The sequence below is a fragment of the Oncorhynchus tshawytscha genome, unplaced genomic scaffold (assembly GCF_018296145.1).
Source record: "Oncorhynchus tshawytscha isolate Ot180627B unplaced genomic scaffold, Otsh_v2.0 Un_contig_6116_pilon_pilon, whole genome shotgun sequence".
Classification (NCBI taxonomy): Eukaryota; Metazoa; Chordata; class Actinopteri; order Salmoniformes; family Salmonidae; genus Oncorhynchus; species Oncorhynchus tshawytscha.
Genome location: NW_024606739.1, coordinates 128 through 11,370, shown reverse-complemented (window position 1 = coordinate 11,370; position 11,243 = coordinate 128). Strand labels below are relative to the sequence as shown.

Below are 11,243 nucleotides of genomic sequence, written 5' to 3'. Positions count from 1 at the left end.
CCAATAACAGAGACTACAACAAAACATACTAACCTCTCACCATTACCAATAACAGAGGCTACAACAAAACATGCTAACCTCTCACCATTACCAATAACAGAGGCTACAACAAAACATACTAACCTCTCACCATTACCAATAACAGAGGCTACAACAAAACATGCTAACCTCTCACCATTACCAATAACAGAGACTACAACAAAACATACTAACCCTCACCATTACCAATAACAGAGGCTACAACAAAACATGCTAACCTCTCACCATTACCAATAACAGAGGCTACAACAAAACATGCTAACCTCTCACCATTACCAATAACAGAGGCTACAACAAAACATACTAACCTCTCACCATTACCAATAACAGAGGCTACAACAAAACATGCTAACCTCTCACCATTACCAATAACAGAGGCTACAACAAAACATACTAACCTCTCACCATTACCAATAACAGAGGCTACAACAAAACATGCTAACCTCTCACCATTACCAATAACAGAGGCTACAACAAAACATACTAACCTCTCACCATTACCAATAACAGAGGCTACAACAAAACATACTAACCTCTCACCATTACCAATAACAGAGGGGGTCTGATCTTTGTGCCTCTGTAACTTTCTCATTCATCATCATTCACGATTCATTCCTGATTATTCATCATCATAGTAACATTCACATGAATGTAGAAGTGTTCAGAAACATCTTCTATTCTTACTGACAATACAAGTGAAGTGACTCCAAAATGACAGGACATTATTCACCATTCAGTTTCTATTAGGAAAACATCTAAAACACAACCAAGACAAACTGCAAATACATTCAACAAGTTATAAGAATCACAAGTTTGATGTAATCACTGCAGGCATGGAACATGGGACCAAATACTAAACTTATGACTACTTTAATACAATAAGTGAATATTCCCAAATAATTAAGACTTCTTCAAATCGGAGAACTACATACATAAAGTGCTTTCATATCTGATAATACTGACCTCAGAGTCTCCAGTTTACAGTGGGGATTCCCCAGTCCAGCAGAGAGCAGCTTCACTCCTGAATCCTTCAGGTCATTGTTACTCAGATCCAGCTCTCTCAGGTGTGAGGGGTTTGACTCCAGAGCTGAGACCAGAGAAGCACAGCCTTCCTCTGTGACTCCACAGCCTGACAGCCTGCAAAGAGTCAAATCATTTTAAAATCACACTGATATTCTTTGGAGGTGAAAATAGTGGCAGTATATTTTTTCAACATATTCAGATATATCAGTGTCCTGAAACCTTCCATATCTATTCGTAAATGAATGTATCATTAAAAATGACAAATGATCAAAGTATTGCCTGCAGATAGAAACATGTATAGTACAAATATTATAGTAGACTGACCAGACCAGTTTAAATATCATAACTCAAAAGACAGACACATACAGTATATCTTTTTTTCTACATTTTCAGATATATCAGTGTTCTGAAACCTGCCATATCTATTCATATATTAATGTACCAATATTATAAATTATAAATTATCAAAGTATTTCCATGGTGTTTATACTTGTCTCCTTCCTGAGTGGTTTGACAGCTGTGTGGTCCCATGGTGTTTATACTTGTCTCCTTCCTGAGTGGTTTGACAGCTGTGTGGTCCCATGGTGTTTATACTTGTCTCCTTCCTGAGTGGTATGACAGCTGTGTGGTCCCATGGTGTTTATACTTGTCTCCTTCCTGAGTGGTATGACAGCTGTGTGGTCCCATGGTGTTTATACTTGTCTCCTTCCTGAGTGGTATGACAGCTGTGTGGTCCCATGGTGTTTATACTTGTCTCCTTCCTGAGTTTATACTTGTCTCCTTCCTGAGTGGTATGACAGCTGTGTGGTCCCATGGTGTTTATACTTGTCTCCTTCCTGAGTTTATACTTGTCTCCTTCCTGAGTGGTATGACAGCTGTGTGGTCCCATGGTGTTTATACTTGTCTCCTTCCTGAGTGGTATGACAGCTGTGTGGTCCCATGGTGTTTATACTTGTCTCCTTCCTGAGTACAGTTGAAGTCGGTAGTTTAAATACACCTTAGCCAAATACTTTTAAACTCAATTTTTACAATTCCTGACATTTAATCCTAGTTAAAATTCCCAGTGGCTTATTGATGAACAACCTTTCAGCTTATGTTGATATAAGACTCGTTTTACTGTGGATATAGATATTTTGTACCTTTTACCTCGAGTATCTTCACAAGGTCCTTTGCTGTTGGTCTGGGATTTATTTGCCACAAAGTAAGATCATCTCTAGGAGACAGAACGCGTCTCCTTCCTGAGTGGTAAACAGCTGTGTGGTCCCATGGTGTTTATACTTGTCTCCTTCCTGAGTGGTTTGACAGCTGTGTGGTCCCATGGTGTTTATACTTGTCTCCTTCCTGAGTGGTATGACAGCTGTGTGGTCCCATGGTGTTTATACTTGCGTACTATTGTTTGAACAGATGAACGTGGTACCTTCATGCATTTGGAAATTGCTCCCAAGGATGAACCAGACTTGTCCGAGGTCTTGGCTGATTTATTTTCATTTTCCCAAGATGTCAGGCAAAGAGGGACTGAGTTTGAAGGTAGGTATTGAAATACATCCAAATGATGTCAATTAGTCTATCGGATGCTTCTAAAGCTATGACATGATTTTCTGGAATTTTCCAAGCTGTTTAAAGGCACAGTCACCTTACTGCAACCAAGACAAACTGCAAATACATTCAACAAGTTAGTAGAATCACAAGCTTGATGTAATCACTGCAGGCATGGAATATGGGACCAAATACTAAACTTATGACTACTTTAATACACTATAAGTGAATGTGTAATAGTAATTACGACTTTTTCAAGTGGGAGAACTACATACATAAAGTATCTGTATCTGTTAATACTGACCTCAGAGTCTCCAGTTTACAGTGGGGATTCCCCAGTCCAGCAGAGAGCAGCTTCACTCCTGAATCCTTCAGGTCATTGTTACTCAGATCCAGCTCTCTCAGGTGTGAGGGGTTTGACTCCAGAGCTGAGACCAGAGAAGCACAGCCTTCCTCTGTGACTCCACAGCCTGACAGCCTGACAAACAGATCATCATGACTTCACAAACACACTGTTAATTTAACACCAGTAGTGTAGAAGGACAATGGCAGATGCATTTGGTTTATTCTCCCAAACAACATATAGATTCATCTTCCGTCTCCTAGAATTGTTTGGTCATAATGTTATGCTAATGTGAAAATCAATGCATTTATTCAATATGTTTTTCAATATATTATATACATATTATAATGCATATTTTTCTCTAAACTGAATATTTCTTCCTGATGATTAGTTCTTAAATGTCATTTTATTTACTCACAGAACAGCTCTGGAGGCTTTGACCACTGGCAGCAGCCTCAGAAGACCTTCCTCTGATCTGGAGTATTTCTTCAGGTCAAACACATCCAGCTCCTTTTCTGAAGTCAGCAACACAAAGACCAGAGCTGACCACTGTGCAGGTGACAGGTTGGGTTTTGAGAGACTTCCTGATCTCAGGTAGCTTTGGATCTCCTCCACTAGAGAATGGTCATTCAGTTCATTCAGACAGTGGAACAGATTGATGCTCCTCTCTGGAGAGGGATTCTCCCTGATCTTCTCCTTGATGTACTTGACTGTTTCTTCATGGCTCTGTGAGCTGCTTCTTGACTTTGTCAGTAGACCTCGTAAGTGCTTCTGATTGGACTCCAGTGAGAGGCCCAGAAGGAAGCGGAGGAAAAGGTCCAGGTTTCCCGTCTCACTTTGTAAGGCTTTATCCACAGCACTCTTGTAGAAAGTAACTTTACGCCTTTGTTTGATCCTCACAGAAAAGTGCCTGGATTGCAGTTTGTCCATTAGATTCTCATTGTTGTTGATGAATGAGAGGAACACATATACAGCAGCCAGAAACTCCTGAATGCTCAGATGAACAAAGCAGTACACCTTGTCCTGGTACAGCCCACATTCCTCTTTAAAGATCTGTGTGCACAATCCTGAGTACACTGAGGCTTCATTGACATCAATGCCAGCCTCTTTCAGGTCTTCTTCATAGAAAATCAGATTGCCATTCACAAGCTGTTGAAAAGCCAGTTTTCCCAGTGACAGAATGCTCTCTTTATTCCAGTGTGGACCTGTCTCTTCTTTCCCAAGATACTTTTCATTCTTCTGTTTGGTATGAAACACCACAAGGTGTGTGTACATCTCAGTCAGAGTCTTGGGCATCTCTTCTCTCTTATGTTTCAGCATGTGTTCAAGGACTGTTGCAGAAATCCAACAGAAGACTGGAATGTGGCACATGATGTGGAGGCTCCTTGATGTCTTTATGTGTGAGATGATTCTGCTGGCCAGGTCCTCATCACTGAATCTCTTCCTGAAGTACTCCTCCTTCTGTGGGTCATTGAACCCTCGTACCTCTGTCACCTGGTCAACACACCCTGAAGGGATCTTATTGGCTGCTGCAGGTCGGGTAGTTATCCAGAGGAGAGCAGAGGGAAGCAGATTTCCCTTGATGAGATTTGTCAGCAGAACATCCACTGAGGTTGACTCTGTGACGTCCCAACAGATCTTGTTCTTCTGGAAGTCTAGGGGCAGTCGGCACTCATCCAGACCATCAAATATGAACAGAACTTTGTACTTGTCGTAGTTGGAGATTCCTGATTGTTTGGTTTCCATTGAGAAGTGATTGAGAAGTTTAATCAAAGTGTGTTTGTCCTCTTTCATCAAATTCAGCTCCCGAAAAGGGAATGAAAATACAAATTGGACATCCTGATTTGCTTTTCCTTCAGCCCAGTCCAGAATGAACTTCTGCACAGAGACTGTTTTTCCAATGCCAGCGACTCCCTTTGTCAGCACAGTTCTGATACGTTTGTCTTGTCCAGTTAAGGGTTTGAAGATGTCGTTACATTTGATTGCAGTCTCTGGTCTTGCTTGTTTCCTGGTTGTTGTCTCAATCTGTCTCAGCTCATGTTCATTATTGACCTCTCCTGTTCCACCCTCTGTGATGTAGAGCTCTGTGTAGATCTTATTGAGAAGTGTTGGGTTTCCTTGTTTAGCGATCCCCTCAAATACACATTGAAACTTCTTCTTTAGATTAGATTTGAGTTCACGTTGGCAAATCACAGCAAGATCATCTGAATGAAGAAATAACACAGAGGATATTAATATTATGTCTGTTTTAATACCTACAGTATTGTAGGACTTATAAAGTTGTCAATTATAATAATTTATTATCTCTTAACTGACTGTATAAATGTGTAAATGTTTTTATAATGCATTACAGACTGGTGTGACTGATTATATTATTATTGGTATTATTGATGGTATTATTAATGTTCTCTCTCTCTCTAAATTAATCACCACAACACATCCCTGCTGCTACTTGATGAGGACACTAGGTGTTGTGTTAAGGCTGCTACAATATCATTGAGTTACACAGCTACTTTAGCTATACTTTTGCTACAGCTTTTAAATGTTATAAAACAGCATTCAACATGAGCCAGACAGATCTTACATTTCTCAGTGTGTCAGACTGGTGTGACTGATTATATAAATTATCTCTCTCTCTCTCTGCTTGATGAGGTCACTAGGTGTTGTTTTGAGAATATGAAATATACTTATTCATGTCACTGAGGGAGTGCTGAGGTTTAAAAGATCTACACCAGAAGGTAATGGTTATAGGATGAAGGTATATAGTGGAGGGTCTACACCAGAAGGTAATGGGTATCTGTAGGAGGAAGGTATATAATGGAGGGGTCTACACCAGAAGGTAATGGGTATAGGAGGAAGGTATATAGTGGAGGGTCTACACCAGAATGTAATGGGTATCTGTAGGAGGAAGGTATATAATGGAGGGGTCTACACCAGAAGGTAATGGGTATCTGTTGGAGGAAGGTATATAGTGGAGGGTCTACACTAGAAGGTAATGGGTATCTGCAGGAGGAAGCTATATAGTGGAGGGTCTACACCAGAAGGTAATGAGTATCTGTAGGAGGAAGCTATATAGTGGAGGGTCTACACCAGAAGGTAATGAGTATCTGTAGGTGGAAGGTATATAGTGGAGGGTCTACACCAGAAGGTAATGGTTATAGGAGGAAGGTATATAGTGGAGGGTCTACACCAGAAGTGAATGGTTATAGGAGGAAGGTATATAGTGGAGGGTCTACACCAGAAGTTAATGGGTATCTGTAGGAGGAAGGTATATAGTGGAGGTTCTACACCAGAAGGTAATGGTTATAGGAGGAAGGTATATAGTGGAGGGTCTACACCAGAAGGTAATGGTTATAGGAGGAAGGTATATAGTGGAGGGTCTACACCAGAAGGTAATGGTTATAGGAGGAAGGTATATAGTGGAGGGTCTACACCAGAAGGTAATGGGTATCTGTAGGAGGAAGGTTATAGTGGAGGGTCTACACAAGAAGGGAATGGGTATCTGTAGGAGGAAGGTATATAGTGGCGGTTCTACACCAGAAGTTAATGGGTATATGTAGGAGGAAGGTATATAGTGGAGGTTCTACACCAGAAGGTAATGGTTATAGGAGGACGGTATATAGTGGAGGGTCTACACCAGAAGGTAATGGGTATCTGTAGGAGGAAGGTATATAGTGGAGGGTCTACACCAGAAGTTAATGGTTATAGGAGGAAGGTATATAGTGGAGGGTCTACACCAGAAGGTAATGGGTATCTGTAGGAGGGTATAAAGTGGAAGGTCTAGACCAGAAGTTAATGGTTATCTGTAGGAGGAAGGTATATAGTGGAGGGTCTACACCAGAAGGTAATGGTTATAGGAGGAAGGTATATAGTGGAGGGTCTACACCAGAAGGTAATGGGTATAGGAGGAAGGTATATAGTGGAGGGTCTACACCAGAAGTTAATGGGTATCTGTAGGAGGAAGGTATATAGTGGAGGGTCTACACCAGAAGTTAATGGTTATAGGAGGAAGGTATATAGTGGAGGGTCTACACCAGAAGGTAATGGTTATAGGAGGAAGGTATATAGTGGAGGGTCTACACCAGAAGGTAATGGGTATCTGTAGGAGGAAGGTATATAGTGGAGGTTCTACACCAGAAGGTAATGGTTATAGGAGGAAGGTATATAGTGGAGGGTCTACACCAGAAGGTAATGGGTATCTGTAGGAGGAAGGTATATAGTGGAGGGTCTACACCAGAAGGTAATGGTTATAGGAGGAAGGTATATAGTGGAGGGTCTACACCAGAAGGTAATGGTTATAGGAGGAAGATATATAGTGGAGGGTCTACACCAGAAGGTAATGGTTATAGGAGGAAGGTATATAGTGGAGGGTCTACAACAGTAGTTAATGGTTATAGGAGGAAGGTATATAGTGGAGGGTCTACACCAGAAATGGTAATGGGTATCTGTAGGAGGAAGGTATATAGTGGAGGGTCTACACCAGCAGGTAATGGGTATCTGTAGGAGGAAGGTAAATAGTGGAGGGTCTACACCAGAAGGTAATGGTTATAGGAAGAAGGTATATAGTGGAGGGTCTACACCAGAAGGTAATGGGTATAGGAGGAAGGTATATAGTGGAGGGTCTACACCAGCAGGTAATGGGTATCTGTAGGAGGAAGGTATATAGTGGAGGGTCTACACCAGAAGGTAATGGTTCTGTAGGAGGAAGGTATATAGTGGGGGGTCTACACCAGAAGGTAATGGTTATGTAGGAGGAAGGTATATAGTGGAGGGTCTACACCAGAAGGTAATGGATATCTGTAGGAGGAAGGTATATAGTGGAGGGTCTACACCAGAAGGTAATGGGTATCTGTAGGAGGAAGGTATATAGTGGAGGGTCTACACCAGAAGGTAATGGGTATCTGTAGGATGAAGGTATATAGTGGAGGGTCTACACCAGAAGGTAATGGGTATCTGTAGGAGGAAGGTATATAGTGGAGGGTCTACACCAGAAGGTAATGGGTATCTGTAGGAGGAAGGTATATAGTGGAGGGTCTACACCAGAAGGTAATGGTTATAGGAGGAAGGTATATAGTGGAGGGTCTACACCAGAAGGTAATGGTTGTAGGAGGAAGGTATATAGTGGAGGGTCTACACCAGAAGGTAATGGTTATCTGTAGGAGGAAGGTATATAGTGGAGGGTCTACACCAGAAGGTAATGGATATCTGTAGGAGGAAGGTATATAGTGGAGGGTCTACACCAGAAGTTAATGGGTATCTGTAGGAGGAAGGTATATAGTGGAGGGTCTACACCAGAAGGTAATGGGTATCTGTAGGATGAAGGTATATAGTGGAGGGTCTACACCAGAAGGTAATGGGTATCTGTAGGAGGAAGGTATATAGTGGAGGGTCTACACCAGAAGGTAATGGTTATCTGTAGGAGGAAGGTATATAGTGGAGGGTCTACACCAGAAGGTAATGGGTATCTGTAGGATGAAGGTATATAGTGGAGGGTCTACACCAGAAGGTAATGGGTATCTGTAGGAGGAAGGTATATAGTGGAGGGTCTACACCAGAAGGTAATGGTTATCTGTAGGAGGAAGGTATATAGTGGAGGGTCTACACCAGAAGGTAATGGTTATCTGGGAGGAAGGTATATAGTGGAGGGTCTACACCAGAAGGTAATGGGTGTCTGTAGGAGGAGGGTATATAATGGAGGGTCTACACCAGCAGGTAATGGGTATCTGTAGGAGGAAGGTATATAGTGGAGGGTCTACACCAGAAGGTAATGGTTATAGGAGGAAGGTATATAGTGGAGGGTCTACACCAGAAGGTAATGGTTCTGTAGGAGGAAGGTATATAGTGGGGGTCTACACCAGAAGGTAATGGTTATAGGAGGAAGGTATATAGTGGAGGGTCTACACCAGAAGGTAATGGATATCTGTAGGAGGAAGGTATATAGTGGAGGGTCTACACCAGAAGTTAATGGGTATCTGTAGGAGGAAGGTATATAGTGGAGGGTCTACACCAGAAGTTAATGGGTATCTGTAGGATGAAGGTATATAGTGGAGGGTCTACACCAGAAGGTAATGGGTATCTGTAGGAGGAAGGTATATAGTGGAGGGTCTACACCAGAAGGTAATGGTTATCTGTAGGAGGAAGGTATATAGTGGAGGGTCTACACCAGAAGGTAATGGTTATAGGAGGAAGGTATATAGTGGAGGGTCTACACCAGAAGGTAATGGGTATAGGAGGAAGGTAAATAGTGGAGGGTCTACACCAGCAGGTAATGGGTATCTGTAGGAGGAAGGTATATAGTGGAGGGTCTACAGAAGAAGGTAATGGTTATAGGAGGAAGGTATATAGTGGAGGGTCTACACCAGAAGGTAATGGTTATAGGAGGAAGGTACATAGTGGAGGGTCTACACCAGAAGGTAATGGTTATAGGAGGAAGGTATATAGTGGAGCGTCTACACCAGAGGGTAATGGTTATAGGAGGAAGGTATATAGTGTAGCACTAAGCTTGGAATGTGTTGGTGCAGGGAAGTGATTACATGTGTCAGGCATTGATAAGGGGAGAGAGACATGGATTAGTGATGGAGGGGGGTCAGATGAAGTGAGGAAGAACAGATATCACTAAGGTTTGTATAGCAACATAGATACATTGGCTGTTCGGCTGTGGAGGAGGAGACTCAGCCTCGGAGAAAGGGAGGAGGAGACTCAGCCTAGGATAAAGGGTTAAATATCAGTGCTTGTGTCAGATGTTTTGTTGTCTGAATTACAGCTGTACCGACCCTCTGGGAAGAATTCAACTTGGTTAAAGCTTCTCTAGTGTCTGTGAGTTATGAAAATTACAGTGTTCAGGCTGCTACAATATCATTGAGTTACACAGCTACTTTAGCTGTACTTTAGCTACAGCTTTTAAATGTTATAAAACAGCATTCAACATGAGGCAGACAGATCTTACATTTCTCCAGTGTGTCAGCAAGCTCCTTCTGGTTCATTTTCCTCAGGATGTGCAGTGTGATCTTCAGAGCCCCCTCTCTGGCACTGCTCTCCTGCTTCTCATCTTCAGGGTCCACCACTTCCTTATCCAGATTCTGACTCTCAAAGCCTTGTGGGAGTTCTGGACTAAGAATCCTCTTGAACATCTTCAGCTCGTTCTGCACAAATGTCATAATATTCTCTTCGAGCAACTGAAAAAAATTAAGTAAATGAGTTAAGCAAGAGACTAAATTCGTTCTCATTAACACATTAATAAATAATTGACAGATCAACTTTACTCGAGGTAAACAAAAACAAATGTGCATAACAGGACCACATACACTGAATATGGAGGCCAGGTCTGTTTGATGACTCTGGGAAGACTGACCACTGAGAGTCTCTGACTCTGATCTCTCCTGTTGGTTTCTGTGGACAAAACATGAGATTACATCTCCTCATCCAGGGAGTACACACACGCACATACATAAGTTAAGCCTCCCCCTACTTTTTCGGGAAATTCTGTTAAAAATCGCGCAACATTTTGGCGTCCTGCTACTCAGGCCAGGAATATAGTATATGCATATGATTAGTATGTGTGGATAGAAAACACTCAGACGTTTCCAAAACTGTTTAAATCACGGCTGTGACTATAACAGAACGTCTGTTTCATCGAAAAGCGCAGGAAAATCTGATCACTGGAGATGGAAAAATATCCATGCGCCACTCCCAGGAATTGTTAAAGGTGAACCGTATTAAATGAGGCCGAGCTTGCAGTACCTACAGCTTCCACAGGATGTATAGAGTCTCCTCATTTGAATCTGAATTGATTCTTGGTAGATCCGACCAAAGGGAACCGATTCCTCCGACCACCAACCTGAGGCATTGTCTCTGTGTTTTTCCGGACATTTTTCCACACGACCAACTATCGAATTTACATCGCCTCCTGATGATTTTTATAGCTTATTAACGTGTAGTTATACCTAAAGTTGCATTAGAAAGGTATTTCGAAGTGTTTTGTGAAAGTTTATCGTCGAATTTTTAACTTTTAAAAATGACGTTACGTTATGAAACGCTATTTTTTTCTGTTTATCACACAGTCTTCATAGATCGATATCTAGGCTATATATGGACCGATTTAATCCAAAAAAAGACCCAGTATTGATTATGGGACATCAAGGTGTGCCAAGAAAGAAGATGGTCAAAGGTAATTAATGTTTTATATTTTATTGTGCGGTTTGTGTAGCGCCGACTATGCTAATTCTTTTGTTTACATCCCCTACGGGTCTTTTGGGGTGTTGCATGCTATCAGATAATAGCTTCTCATGCTTTCGCCGAAAAG

At 41.8% G+C, this 11,243-nt stretch overlaps 1 protein-coding gene across 1 annotated transcript; it reads right to left on the bottom strand.

The window, feature by feature from the left end:
• Positions 1-2,865: 2,865 nt before the first annotated feature.
• Positions 2,866-10,320, bottom strand: LOC121842217 (NLR family CARD domain-containing protein 3-like; the record flags this gene model as incomplete). The annotated part of the gene is given in 4 exon segments (XM_042312291.1): positions 2,866-3,076; positions 3,360-5,145; positions 9,888-10,116; positions 10,246-10,320. Coding segments are annotated over 4 exon segments (2,301 nt in total), but the record flags the coding sequence as incomplete, so codon positions are not given.
• Positions 10,321-11,243: the final 923 nt, after the last annotated feature.